Source organism: Microtus pennsylvanicus, chromosome 21, assembly GCF_037038515.1.
Source record: "Microtus pennsylvanicus isolate mMicPen1 chromosome 21, mMicPen1.hap1, whole genome shotgun sequence".
NCBI classification, from domain to species: domain Eukaryota; kingdom Metazoa; phylum Chordata; class Mammalia; order Rodentia; family Cricetidae; genus Microtus; species Microtus pennsylvanicus.
In genome coordinates, this window is record NC_134599.1 from 8585316 (window position 1) to 8600547 (window position 15232).

General features: G+C 41.8%; 1 protein-coding gene across 4 annotated transcripts in view; it reads right to left on the reverse strand.

Annotated features, from left to right (window-relative positions):
• Window positions 1-254: 254 nt before the first annotated feature.
• The window catches only part of Spmip4 (sperm microtubule inner protein 4), a 34111-nt gene continuing 19133 nt past the window's right edge, over window positions 255-15232 (reverse strand). For 3 of the 4 annotated variants that reach the window (XM_075955571.1, XM_075955570.1, XM_075955569.1), the window contains 5 exons: window positions 13741-13922; window positions 13358-13446; window positions 4340-4514; window positions 3948-4039; window positions 255-1476 (listed from right to left, as the gene is read on the reverse strand). In XM_075955571.1, the coding sequence (XP_075811686.1) occupies window positions 658-1476; window positions 3948-4039; window positions 4340-4514; window positions 13358-13446; window positions 13741-13922 (1357 nt within the window). In that variant the 3' untranslated portion in view covers window positions 255-657. The remainder of the gene's footprint in view (window positions 1477-3947; window positions 4040-4339; window positions 4515-13357; window positions 13447-13740; window positions 13923-15232) is intronic. The other variant, XM_075955572.1, reaches the window with a different exon arrangement.

Sequence of the window (15232 nt, forward strand, 5' to 3'; positions counted from 1 at the left end):
TTCACCTTCCCACTGACTTGACATACTTTTTGTTGAAGTTCTATAGTTTGGAGAGCCACTCTACCTTCAATTGACTGAGGATTTAAATTCTATCCCAACCTCTTCTCTCTCTTTCTCTCTCCTGGGTCTCTCCATAGCCCTGCTCTCCTACAACTCATTGCGTAGACCAGGCTGGCCTTGAACTCACAGAGATGAATTTTACATTTTTTACCCATTATTTTGTGAAAACATTTACAGAAGCAGATTGTTGACATATCAATTTTATTAAGGCATGATACATTCTATAGTTGTCTGTCAAATCTTCAATATTTGAATTTTTTTCAACTTTTCATTTCTCGCAAAATGATGATGTACATTTTGTCTACACATTGATTTTCCTGATTTGGGGAAACTTCTTCAGAGTATAATTTGAAGATGAGAGAGACTAAAGACTAATTTTTTTCTGGCTCTGATATTTTGTTGACAAACTGTTAAATGTTTTGAGACGTCAGGACATTATTTTGGTCCCTCTGACCAGATCCTAACTTAATTTCTTAAAACACAAGGCTCATTAATGTCAACATGGCTCAGTACAGAAACAGAATCCAGCCAAATGCAGGGCATTCTGTGATATATTTTATTTTCTTGCAAGAGGCTTGGTCTTGAAGAGACAATATCTCAGTTATAGAAATAATGGGCATTGTGGCCATAGAATTGATGTCTCATCCCACGGTTTATTTTATCCCTGAGATCTTTTTGTTCTTCTTGGATGGAGTCATGGAAATGCTTCTGTGCCATGGACTTTGAAAATGAGTTCCTAAGATCAAGTAGGTTGGTCTGAGGGTTGGGTACTCCAGCGTTAGGAATCCATCCCAAAATAGGTCTTGTTTCTTCATTGCTTTCCATGTCCATGCCAAAATACTCTGGCTTACTTATAAAGTTGTCAAAAGCGAAATCATCCATATCTGTTTTGTTATATAGAATATTAGACTTACTGAGGCGAACAGGGTTCTGACAAGTAGTATATGGATCACGGAAAGCAGATTTAAGTGGTTCGTAGGCAATGTAATGGTTTGACTTAGAGTAGGATACGGGTAGGGGTTTCGCTTCCAACTGTCTCCAGTACAAATCATCTGTCTTTTTAGTGTCTGTGATCTTTGGAAGTGATGTTAGGTCAAAAAGACTACTCATCTCTTTTCTTGGACTACGAGTTGGGAGTGTATAGGTAGACATCAAGCCTTGTTCTTCCTTAATCTTCTCTTCAATATTCTGGTTTTTATGAGTGATTCCAGGGAGGAGGTTATCATTCATTGCCATCACTTCTGTAGTACTGGGTATGAATGTATGAAATGCACACAAAACCCTAGGGGTACAATCTGGACAGGAAGGTGGTCCTTGCTGCACCATAGCCTCCAGAGGTCGCTGGTTCTGAATAAGTCGGGCAATTCGACCTTCCAAAGGCCTGGGAGGTTTTAAGGCAGGATGGAATTTTTCTTGCTATATCAGTGGAATAAAGAGGAGAAAAAAAATCAACTGATTAGTAAATATAGCATTATAATAATATGGCTACAAGTTACCCATTTTTACGATCGGGAAGTAGAGTGGTGGAAGCATACACACTAAGATTCCTTGGTATTTATTTAAATACATTGAATTCTGGGCCCAAGGAAGTACATCTTTCTTTTAGTGGCTTTTGGTAAATGGAAAATAAGTTTTATTTGGCTACAGACAAGCTTTCCGGTGTGGGAATTTTTGGCTTTTCAAAATTTCAGAGATACAAAGGACTCACTAGACTAAAACTTAGAGAGCAGGGCTGCACTAACTATCCTGTGCAGGCTTTTTTTTTTGTTTGTTTGTTTGTTTTTGAGACAGGGTTTCTCTGTAGCTTTGGAGCCTGTCCTGGAACTAGCTCTTGTAGACAGGATGGCCTTGAATTCACAGATATCCACCTGCCTTTGCAAGTGCAGGGATTAAAGGCGAGCGCCACCACTGCCCGACTTATCCTGTGCAGTTGTTTAAACCATGTAGGCAAGGCAGAGTTCTTAAGCCCAGGGTGAATCAGAATCACCTTCAGAGCTGGCAGAAAGGAGTTCCTAAGCTTTAGTTCTAAGACTAGGACTTGTAAAGTCTACAGTGGGGTTCTGGGATCTGCTTGTTCTGGGAGGGTGTGTAAGAGAGAACAAACCCATGTACTCTGAGCTATCCTCCCTACTCAGAAACACGCATTTTAACAATGCCTCAGGTGCTGCTAAGGCAGGCAGCATGCTAAGTGCTCTGAGAAGCACTGTCTGAGGTGTTCAGTCAATGTCTTTTTACTGGTTTTAGGGGCTGAGCACAGGGCCTTGCACATGCCAATCACATGCTTTGCCACTGAGCTGTACCCACTACCCCATCTGTGTTTAAAGATTTATTTATTTATTGTGTATACAGTATCCTGCCTGCATATACCCCTGCAGGCCAGACGAGGGCACCAGAACTCATTACGGATGGTTGTGAGCCACCATGTGGTTGCTGGGAATTGAACTCAGGAATCCGGGAAGAGCTGCCAGTGCTCTAAACCTGTGAACCATCTCTCCAGCCCCTTGAGGTGTTTTTAAAGTATGGATTCAATCAGGCTTAGAAACTGCAAAAATAAAAGGCATATTCAGGATACTCTAACTGCAGCTATGTGGGTAGGGGAGGAGGGAAGAGGTGGCCTATGACGGCATGGGTGGTGATGCGCTCTGTGTCGTGGCAGAGGCTTGAGTGGAAGCTGTATGCTTTTGTTCTAACAAATGTACATTTACTGTTTGTACAATTTTAGTAAATATACTCTTCACATTGAATGAAAAACAGAGAAAATTTTAACTCTGGTAAATGGTATGAATGTGAAATCTTAATGGATAAAGTATATTAAGAATGTGCAAAAATGACAAAAATATTTGTAGATGGTTGAAAGGAATAGATTATGCAAAAGAATTATAGGTATGTGCCACCATGAGGTGCCAAGCAATCAGACCGGGATTTTGTGTCTGCTAAGGCAGGTCGTTACCAACTGAACAACTTCTCTAGGCCTAGTACTTGTAGTTCATTCTGAAAAAAGCTTCGCAAGGATTTTTATCACCACTAAAACATGCTTTCCTGGAGTTGGTCCTGTAAGTCGAGCACACCTCAGTGTCAGAGCATATATCTAATCCAACAGAGAGTGCCTATTGCAAGTGCAAAATCAAAGCAACGGAAAGACCTGTGGTGGCTGATAGAGCACAGTGTAAGGACCCAGCTCAGGTGTTTGATTTGATATCCCCGTCACAAATGCTTAAGCTGATATAAAATTAAAGTGTTCAGTGTGATCTAAAAAAAATCCCTATTTTCGTATGCTTATAGTTTTATATATATTTCTATAATTTATAGCTTTGAAATTAAATTTTCAAAATTTGTATTTATAGAGGATAAACCAACATATGAATATGATATCCTTTATATAATTGATCTAGTGGATTATATATTTTATTATAGGGCTTGATAATTTCTTTCAAGACATTTTTATAATCAATTCTCTAATTGATATAAGCAAAATTTTATTGGCTTTTGATTGTAATTCAGCCAACTCTCAATTATTATGACTACCAGGAAGAAGTTATTAATTTCCTCAAAAGTAATGGAATGTGTAAGATACACAAATTTATTAGGAATCATGAAATTACTAGTTAAGCTTTACTCATTATAGGCAAATTCTTTTGTGAATTATTTTATCAAGAGTAGCATGATAGAAAATATATTTAAAATATAGGACTATGAAGAAGTTTTGTTTTTCTAATACAAAAACGGGTACCCAAGTCAGTTCCAATAAGTTCAGAATTATCTTTCAAAAGCAATTAGATTTTGTTTGGGTGGTCACCAATATTCAAGACACAAAACACGGGAAAAGCAAGGAGACAAGGGCTAGATATTCTCCCCCAAATAACTGAGAGTTGACTGCAATTACTTACAGGTTGTGGGTCAAATCCTATCTGTCCAGTTAGCTCTGCTACCTCTTTTTCATGGTAATCATCCAGCTCAAGGGGGCTCATGGGCCCTAGACCTTAATAGAAACATTGTCTTATTATTTTGGCAGAGTAAATGAAGAATAGTTATTAAACTACCCGTTACGTAGAAAAACCTACTCGTTATCTTTATGATATAAATTAGAGCCAATAAAATATAAACCAGCCCGACTTCCCTGCTACCCACTTAAGAGAGAAACTGCGCTCTCCCGCTAATTTGGATTAGTTTTCATAGCGAGTCTCGGGACAGAACATCAGAAGATGGAAGCTTGTGATGGAGAGTATTCACCAAGTGTCCCTTTTCTGTTCTCATTACTTGCATTAGTGTGAACTCATACCTGTAAAGTCATGACCGTATGAAGTGATCCAGTGGGATTTCTCAAGATTTCTTTGTATATTTGCTTCCTTTGCAGAGTCCACAGCATCCCATGGATTCAAAGATGTGTTCGGAGCAAAGGTTTTAGGAGGTTTGGGGTAGAATACTGGCTTGTTTTTCTCAACACATTTAGGAAACTAGAATATGAACATAAAGATTGCTGTTATTAATTGTATCTAACTGAATAAGGGCTGGTTCACTGTCCCGACAGGAAACAGTTAAGGTCACTTTCTGTATTAATTACCATATTCAAGCCAGGCACAGTGGGTGTAATTATAACCACATTTTATCAAGGAGATGCTAACATCTCTTCTAAAAGTCTCTGAGAACTTAGGTTGCAGTTTGTCCCTGAATATTCTACTTCTGGTATAGTTTCATTAGACATACAGAGGGTTCTGTGTGCAGCTGGCTGACTTGACTAAAAGTGATTGCTTCTTTGTCTTCTGTCCCTGAAAGGAAACTGCATGTTAGCTACATCTTTCTGACAAAGGCTGAAGTCACTCGAATTCCAACGGGATGGCCATTCTTTACATAGAACTGAAGATTTATTTTCTGTTTCCTAATAGGTGTGCATGTAAACGTGGCTAGATGCATTTTAGTGTGGCTCTAACCATTTAGTCAGTGCCTGGATGTACACATCCGTGGCAGGAAAGAAGGATCATCAAAGTAAACACGTTCCAGGGGCACACTGGCTGGCACAAGAAAGAAGGGGCAAATGCAAATGACCACAGACAGCTGTTTTTAAAAGGTTGAGACAAAACTACTTCACTGGAGGCTCTAGTTGATGGAGAAGTGAGGCCAGGAGCGGGGCGCGGAGAAGGGAGACGAGACTGGAGTAGATGCGGAGACACAAACATGCTGGAGCCGAGCTAGGGAGGAGGTGTGCAGTATGGAGCATTATGAACATTATGCCACCTGATGCCTGCAAGCCAAGCCCGCCTTTAATGTTTGCAGGGTCTGGGGTTTAAAGTACAGGTGGAAACCTGCCATTTGTCCAAACAGTTCCACTAAAAGCAATAAACTAGTACTTACTTTGACACGCAATTTTAACCACCCAGAAAACCAGTTCCAAATTCATACTTGTTAGTCTGTTACAAGTTTTGCACTAAGACATGGTGGCTCAGGAAGAGCCAGATGCCGCACAGAGCCTCAGGTCCTGGAGTGCTCTCTTACACTTGCCCCACCCTCCTGCCACTCCCATTCCATCCAGTAGTCCTCTCGGGATACCCTTTGGTCCAGAGCTGTATACAGGCTGGGGATGTATCAACCTTTAAGACAGGTGCAAAGGAGCGTCCCTAGACTGGTGTGTGGTGGGAAACGAACATGTGTTGCAGATGGATACAGTCTCCTTATTCTGTTAAGTCCCAGCCCCACAGGGAGGAACACAGCAAGAGGAAGGGAAAGGAATAGTCATGAAAAGTTCCTAGGCCTAGGGGTGACAATGTTGTTAGCATTCTTGTAATGTTGAAGCGACTCTCATTTTAGGTAAGTGGAGGACTCATGTAAAAGGCACTTGTGAAGGGGTCTCAAGAAATATTAAATAATTACCATTATATACCATTAATTAACCTATGGCTTGATTACTCAGGGGCAAAGAAAGCTTCTTTAAAAGTATCTACTTGAGGGCTGGAGAGATGGCTCAGCAGTAAAGAGAACCGACTGCTCTTCCAGAGGTCTGAGTTCAATTCTGAGCAACCACATGGTGGCTCACAACCATCTATAATGAGATCAAGCATACAACAGGCAGAATACTGTATACATAATAAATAAATCTTTAAAAAAATATCTATTTGAGCCGGGTGTTGGTGGTGTACACCTTTAATCCCAGCGTGGAGAGGCAGAGGCAGGTGGATCTGTGAGTTCAAGGCCAGCCTGGTCTACAGAGCAAGTTCCAGGACAGCCAGAGCCACACAGAGAAACACTGTACCGAAAAACAAAAATATCTATTAAATTTTATTTGTGTGTATGTAAACAATATATGTGTATTTCTGTGAGTTTATGTATACCGCCTGTGTGTAGGAGCCCACAGAAGCCAGAAGGGAGTGTTGGATCATTGGGAACTGGAGTTGCAGGCAGTTGCAGATGCTGGGAAACAAAGCCCTCTGCGTTTCCTTATCTTTTCCATCATTTGCAGAGCTAGCTTATTTGATAAAACATGGACCTTATTCAGGTACTGTCCTAAGAGGCAAGGCTAATGCGCTTTATGCTGAAATGCCGCCTAGGACACGAGAAATCAAAAAGGAAATGCAAGATGTAGTGTCATCTGTGCTGTCTTGGCAGGGGTTTAATAACCAGGAAACATCTGAGTCATAGTCTGTTAAGGTGATGCTGTTCTGAGGGGGTGGTGAGAGAGGAGCTGACGGCAGTCATGACAGGTGTTCACCGGGGAAGGGTGCACCCAGTGTAGAACATGTACCTGACAAAGGTAAGCACAGGCAGGAAGGGCTCCAGTTGCTGGCCCATTTCATTCTAGGAAGACACTCCAGTTTACAAGAGTGATGTTATGTTTTCAACAGAGCCCACGAAATAGATGTAGCTTAGTAATTTGTGTGTGCGTGCGACCAGAAGAGCTCATGTGACCTGTTTGTCACTCTTGAGATGGGTCTCTCATGAGCCTGGAACTAGGCCAGCAGCTAGAGCCTTGGTAACCTTCCTGCCTCTGTCCCATTCTCTGCATAGATACAGGCTTACACATACCACATCTGGCTCTCTCCCCCCAGACACCGTTTCTCTGTGTAACATTTCTGGCTGTCCTGGAACTCACTCTGTAGACCAGGCTGTCCTGGAACTTGCTCTGTAGACCAGGCTGTCCTGGAACTCGCTCTGTAGACCAGGCTGTCCTGGAACTCGCTCTGTAGGCCAGGCTGTCCTGGAACTCGCTCTGTAGACCAGGCTGTCCTGGAACTCGCTCTGTAGACCAGGCTGTCCTGGAACTCGCTCTGTAGACCAGGCTGTCCTGGAACTCACTCTGTAGACCAGGCTGTCCTGGAACTCGCTCTGTAGACCAGGCTGTCCTGGAACTCACTCTGTAGACCAGGCTGTCCTGGAACTCGCTCTGTAGACCAGGCTGTCCTGGAACTCACTCTGTAGACCAGGCTGGCCTCCACACCGGCTTTTATGTGAGCACTGGGATGTGAACTCAGGTCCAATGCTTGTGCAGCAAGTCTCTCACCCACTTAGCCATCTTCCCAGGACCACAGCTCAATAATTTTTGATAAACACTTATTAAGTTGATACTTATTAAATATAGAATTATGTGCAAAGTTCTGAGGCCTCTGTACCAAGCACCAAAACTTTGTAAGTCTCCATTAAAACATTAGTAAATCATATAGTGGTGATACAATAAATGAAATTTTAAATCTTTCCCTTTGCTTGTGCTTTAGTGTAGAATTATGGGGCTTACTCAGGGTTAGTAAGGGAGTAAGAAAAGGCTTATTGTAGATATCACATCACCCTCTGGAAGGACATTAGCATTTTCAGACACTAGTTTTTTTATTGGATCCTATTTCATTTAATTACACTATCACACTAATAAATTATGATTGTGGGCCTCGATTATTTACATATGGAATGAAAAGAGATGCAAATGGGAATAAATAAAGTGACAGATTTTTCTGTCATCTAGTTAGGACACTAGAAGAAAGGCCTGCAGGGAAGAGTGTTTGTAGGGTGTGGGAGAGCATTGCTGGTCCAGTGAGGATGACGGCTGCTCCAGCCTGTTTCACTTCTCAGACTAAGCAGGTGGGAGGCGGGTGCAAGGCAGCATGGAGAGGAATACTCATAGGCATACAGTTGTTCAAGTGACATTTATTTAAATGTCACTCAAATTTACTTAAATTGCTTGTGTGCTTGCCAATTCTTTTATGGCCCTTTAAGCATGAGTGTAGATTCAAGGTCTATAGTGGAGTGACAGCTGTCCCAGGAATGAGGCTGCTGGAGTAGATGAGCACCTTCAATTAGAAAGAGAAAGACAGGTGGCTCACCTCCTTCACATGGTGAAGCAAGTGAGCTCTCTTTCAAAGAGAAGCCAAGGCTTTGTCTAGATACTTAGAGTAAAGGAAAGATGTTTTGTAATGGACATTAAGTTAAATAGCCTTGGAGAGGCTTGGAAAATGGTTTAAATTAAGTTTAAAGTTAGGTAAGTGTATGGAACCTCCTTCTGGGATCATATCTCATTTTACTCAAAAGATGATTACAAATTACATTTCATCCTAAAGACATTTTATATCTCAGCAAATAGTGACATAAACAGCTCAGACTAATCAAATATTAAAACTTGCTTATGTTTACCAATTGTAAAAGAAAGGAGAAGTGGCAAGAGACAACCTGATTTGAACAACAAGTACTCAGGAATGATTCGGTGGAAAATGGAGTCAGATCAAACGGGGTCTGGGTGGGAATGAGGTACCTGGAGCTCTTCGATCCTGACAGAATAAGTTTCTCGTGTGTATCAGGGAGAACGAGGACATAATGACATTCAAACTATTCTGTTAAAAACTGAGTCCTAGGGGCCATTGAGATGGCTCAGTGGGCAACAGTGCTTGCCAAGACGCCTAACAACCAGAGTTTCATCTCCGAATCCCTGGAAGAAGGAGAGAACTGACACCTAGAAGTTGTTCTCTGACCTCCACATGCATGTATGCCCAACACACCCACATGCACGTGTGCGCGCACACACACTATAGTAATTTAAACATTAAAAAGTTAAGTCCTTGATCATTTACAAGAGTAAGCCTTCTTTCCAATATCACCATTTAAAAAATGTTTCCAGGTTAGCAAAGCATACAGTCTCGGGAATATTGCCCAAAGTAGCTACAGCTACATTGATTATGATCTCACTATGCACTAATACGGTGCTGGGGGCTTTCATTTGCATCTTTTTGGGACAGACCTTTCAAGTACATTTTATCATTGTTCTGTCTTCATTTATTAGGACACTGAGACACTGAAGAACTAAATGTGCCCGTTACCCAGGTCATAGAGCTGGTAGGTTTTAGAGCCAGAATCTGGCTGCTTTTTTTGATGGTTTACATAGGAAATGCCAAATACAGTTTCTGGAGTTTCCTCCTTGTGGTAGGTAACATGGTAGAAAAGGCTTATCTGATTATCATCATCATTTCCATGCATGTGGTGCAGAGAAAGACAATTATTATTCTACAATTTGAGTCTTTGAACGGCCTTCCTGCTTCAACCCCGAGAATGACAAAGTGTTTCAGATGTGCAGCAGAGGCCAAGAGCCACTGCTCTAGTGATAGGAAGGGGCTCGTACTGTATAAACTTTGTTACTACAAACAAAATGCTGGGGAGAAAAATGATACCTTTGATCCCTCCTAAACAGGTGGTGAGAGAAGGGCAATGAGAGAGGATTGGTTCAGGGAATTACCGAGTTCACAAAAGGCAAAACACAAGGACTGGCGAGGTGGCTCAGAGGTTAAAATCACAGGCTGCTCTTGCAGAGGACCAATAGCGGCTCGCAGCCATCTGCCCTCCAGTTCCAGGTATACAATGCACTTTTCTGACCTCCTTAGGCATCAGACATGTACATGGCACACATGCATGCAAGTAAACACTCATAAACATAAAACCAAAAGTGAAATAAAATGGGCCTGCGTGTACCTAAAGGGACTCTGGCCAGCGTGAGTGGGGCAAGCACAGCTCTAGCAGGCTGTGCCCTTCTGTCTGTGTCCTGTGCCTTGCTAAAAAACTGATAGATTACATTCTTAAAGCTAGCCATTAAGATCTATTCCCTTATTTGGCCACTCTCTCCTCCTGAAGGTCCAGCTATTGAAGTCCAGAAATCAGAACCCCCTTTGGGTCACCTAATTAACATGCCCAATTAAAATTAAACAGCTCATCCTAACATAGGGTTCCCCCTTTTACCTTTATAAACTCCCATTTTCCTAAGTGCCACGTCTGTCTCCTCTATCCAGAGACAGCTCTTTGTCCCTTCAGGACAAGTACCCCTTCCCCTTTCCCTTGTCCCCCGTTCCCTAACTCCTTTACCACCACATCCTAGTCCATTCCAACACAGACCTCCCTCCCCTTTTCTCCTTTTAAAAACCACACCTGCAAGGTCATTTGCTGCTGTTTTTCTGCCAGAGTCAGAAAGCAGCCACTTTAACTTTTCTTCCCCACTTAATAAAGGATCTCTGTGAAAACAGTGTTTGGGTGTGGTTTGTGCCTAATCCGGTGTCTGGGAGGAAGACCCTGCTGTGCAGGGGGGTCTCCTTCAGTAACCCCCCATCTAACTCAGTATCAGTTTTATTTTTGTCAGTGCAAAACTTGATTAAAGTTAGGAATGAGCCAAAAAGTTGAAAATTAAGACTAGTTAGAACAGATCACAAAGTGAGATTAAACATATAGAGACATGAACAAGAATAAAGCCGGTGGAAAATCTACGTATAAGGACTGTGTATGTGTGACGTAGTTCAGTTGCTAGTGTGATTGTCTAGTATGAACAGTGCCATGGGTTCCATCCCCAGCACTGCATAAAACCTCTGTGGTGGCACATACCTGTAATCCTAGCACTTGGGAGGGAGGCAGGAGGATAATGAGTTTGAGGTCATTCTTGGCTCCTTACCAAGAATAATGCCAGTCTGGGCTATGGGAGATTCTGTTACAAACAAACAAACAATCCCCCTAAAAAAACATCATAGAAGATATAAATACAAAATACTCTCTTCTCAAAGAAGTTGTCATTTAGTTGATGAGCTATAAAATCAATTGTGAGAAGTTATTGACTATAGAGTACGGGAGGTGTTAGCAAAGAAGAAAATAATTCCTCATGAACTAACAGTAATTTCTTATCTAGTATTTCCAGTTTTTATATTATTCCCCAAACTTTCCACGTTTGTAGGCCAGCTTTATTGAAATCATACAGATAATTAATCAAAGCTCAAAAAGAAACAATATGCCTCCTGTATCACTGAGACTGTTCTAATAACTAGAACAGCGGTCTCCTGACTTGGATCCCAGCTATGTTTGTTAGCTGAGACCTGGAAAATGAACAAATTTTAGACAGGCAGAAAGAACCTGGAACGGTGGCTGGAGAGATGACTCAGCGGTAAAGAGCTGCTTTCCCAGAGGTCCTGAGTTCAGTTCCCATGGTGGTTCACAGCCATCTAGAGTGGGCTCAGATGCCCTCGGGCACGTGCAGAAAGAGCACTCTCATACATAAAGTAAATCTTAGAAAGAAAGAGAGAGAGAAAGAAAGAAAGAAAGAAAGAAAGAAAGAAAGACCCCTGGAAAAGGGCATTCCATGGTTTGAATCTACTCAGGGGGAAGAAGACCTTCCTGCCTCACTACACTGCTGGGCTTCATTGCCACTTGGGCAAAGAGGAACCTACAGAGGAGCGAAAGGAAGGAAGCACATGGTAGAGACTTGGACTATGAAAGCATGAAATAATGGGGCAGCTGCAAGAATAACTTCTCATATTTCTGTTACTTAGGTAATAGATATTACCTGAATCAGAGACCCTTAATATTTTTATTTACTTGAAAAATTTTTAAATATATTAGTTGATTTTTTAAGTAAGTAATTTTAAAAGATAGAAAAAAGTCAGAGATCCAGTTAAAATGGTTGTGTAAAGGGTTCTTTTAGACATACTTTAAAATACAACAGGGTCAGGTGGTGGTGGCACACGCCTTTAATTCCAGCAGAGGCAGAGGCAGGTGGACCTCTGTGAGTTCAAGGCCAGCCTGGTCTACAAGAGCTAGTTCCAGGAGAGGCTCGAAAGCTACTGAGAAACCCTGTTTTGAAAAACAAAACAAAACAAAAACTACGCAACAGGAATTGTTTCCTTTGTTGACAGTTGTTTCAATACAATAGACAGTGTGACTATTTTGACCTCATGTGGCCTGCCACAATGATTTTCCAGGTAAAACTCAGATGTTTCCAATCTTCCATTATTAATTGCTTACCTAACTCACAAATTCTTGGGTTCAAGGAGCTACTATCTGGAAGGACTTGACATTGCCTTTTAGAAACCACTCGATCAATACATGGTAGCTATTATTTTCAAATGTCTAGATATGTTCTCTCATGACTGATAATTTCTCTCTTATCTATGTGGAGCTCTGGTACAGAGGTGAAAGCGGAGACAAGCCTCACAAACCTGGACTCTAACCATTACATAGTCATAAACTTGAGTCTCAGTGTCCTCTTCTGTGAAATGGGCTTGGTGGTAGTAATCTCAGAAAAGTACTTTAAGAATTAAATGATATAGTGGTGAATGCTTTTAATCCCAGCGCTTGAAAGGCAGAGTCTGGTGGATCTCTGTGAGTTTGGGGCCAGCCTGGTCTACAGAGCTAGTTCCAGGACAGACAGGGCTGTACACAGAGAAACCCTGTCTCCAGAAAGGAAAAAAGAGTTAAATAGTGTATCTTGAAGTGGTTTGTGCGCAGCAATTTAACATATGATGCTTTCTTTTAGACTTTGATACAAATGTATTAATAATGACTGGAATAAAAATGGCTCACGAACTCGGAAGGCAGAGACAGTTGGATTTCTTGTGAGTTTGAAGCCAGCCTGGTCTGTAAGAGCAAGTTCCAGGATAGTCTCCAAGCTACCTCAGAGAAACCCTGTCTTGAAAAAAAAACAACAAAAAAAAGACAAAGACACTTGTGTGTGTTTGACATATGCAGTGTGTATGTACGTGTGTGTTGAATGGCATGTATATGTGAAGGAGCGCATGCGTGCATCCCTGTAGAGGCCAGATTAATACTGGGCGGCTTCCTCTATCATTATCCATGTGAGAATCATATGACAGGGTCTCACTAAGTTTAAATATCACTGATTCAGCAAGGCTGGCTGGCCAGCGTCGCCTTGCATCCCAGCTTTTGTGTAGGCACTGGTGATCTGAACTCAGGTTTTCATGCTTGCATAGCAAATCCTTTACCCACTGAGCCATCTCCCCAGCCCCATCTTGTATATTTTATAAGTGTATTAAGTTAAAAGGTATTAATTCTGAAGGATACTTACATCATAATATACACCCTGACCTGGCCAAGTCAGTGCTTTTTTCTTTGAATCCATGGGGAAATCAAGCAGTTCGTATCTGTAAGGGTTACCTGAAAATCGAAGCAAGAGTAGTTATTCTGAAGAGATCAGAGCAACCCAGACCTATGGGTGAGTAAGAAATGAGACCAGGAAGAGATATTCTGTTTCTACCACAGAGGCTGTGCTTTCAGTGCAGTCTGATTTAACCGGTGTACAGTGCGCTCTCGGCGGACTGCTGGGGCATCTTTCCGAACAGTGGGGTGAGGTTACTAGACCCTCTGTTCTCCTTGCCTTCTTTGATTGTACTACCGAGTTCTTGCCAATGATAAGAAGTCATACAGTTTTGATTTCACGTCACGTCTTACCTCTTGTCTTCAAAACGGTAGTGTCATAGGCCTTGGTTGGCACTGTAGGAGGGAAAGGCTGCTGCGTGCGGGCTTTAATGCCAGTGTAGAGGTCCTTAGGTGAGGTGAAGGTCGGAAACATGGCGCCGCGGCTTGTGTGTGTATGGTAGGGATGTTCAATTGGATATGGTGAGCAGATTTCTCTAAGATTTATTGAGTAAATAAGAAAAGAGAAAGAAGTAAATAAAAACCCATCAAATATTTACTGGGGTCCTTTGCTGTGGCAGATGCTGTTCTGTCCACTGTGGAGATGGCCCAGACCATTCCTACACTTACACAGCTAGCATTCTGCAGAATTTACCATAAACAATGAATCTTCTTAATTTTGCTAGATAAATCAAAACTAATTTAAAAAATAATCATACCTAATTAATTATTAGTAAGTAGTTTTCCTAAATGGCTAATATTAAAGCAGAGAGTGTATTAATTTTACAGTTTGGAGGAAGTATAGGAAGAATTTTTTGTGCTTTTAACTTCCACATCATGTTTTAAAAAGATCCAAATATTTGATTTTATGGAATCATTTTGAGCATCTATTCCAGTAATGCAATGCAACACCTTGGACTGAACTTTCAACCCAGGCCATTTGTTCTTTGAGCAGTCACACACACACACACACACACACACACACACACACACACACACTGAAGGAAAATGTTAAGAAGGCAGAGGGATCTAATTTTGCTGTTGCTGGAGAACTGGCCCAGACTAAGGGAGAGTGTAGAAGCTGTGTGAGAGCCACAGAGTACAGAATGGTGTTTACAATCAGAAATCAAGAAAACAAGACTGGTGTTAGAGGCTGAATTGTGTTTCCTCTCAAAATCTGTGGGTTGAAATCCTAGCCCCAAAGGCCTTCTATTGTAAACTAATTTGGAAATAGGATCGTTGTACACGTAATTAGACAAGAGGGGTCATACTAATGTGGGGCGGGCCCCTAATTTGAAGGCTGTGTGCTTAAAAGAGAGTTAAACTTGCACACAGGGAGGCCTACACTGAGAATGCCACGTGAGGACAGACCTGCGAGGACAGAGCTGTGTGCTACAGACTGCCAGCAGACCCGGGCTGAGAGCAGACTCCCTCACAGCTCCTAGAGGGAGCAGACCCTCCACACCACAATACTCTACTCCTCGCCTGCCACGTAGAAGCTCACACTCAAGAAAGATGAACCCAAGAAATGAACCCCAAACAGGAATTCTTCACAGGTTTTTTTAATACCCACCCCCAACCTTAACTCGGATTCTGAGAGCTCTTTGAGTAGCTCTTTGCTTTAACTGAAACACAATTCTAAAATGTTAGCTTAATGTTCTCAGTTGGTGTGAGAGAACATGGGTGGCCCAAGAGTACCTACTGCTCAGATCTGGTTTTTATGCCAGTTCCTAGTAAGAAGAACTCATGTTTCTTGAGGTTTTGGCTGATTCTTTGAGCAAACAGGAAATAAATAAGATGACTCAGA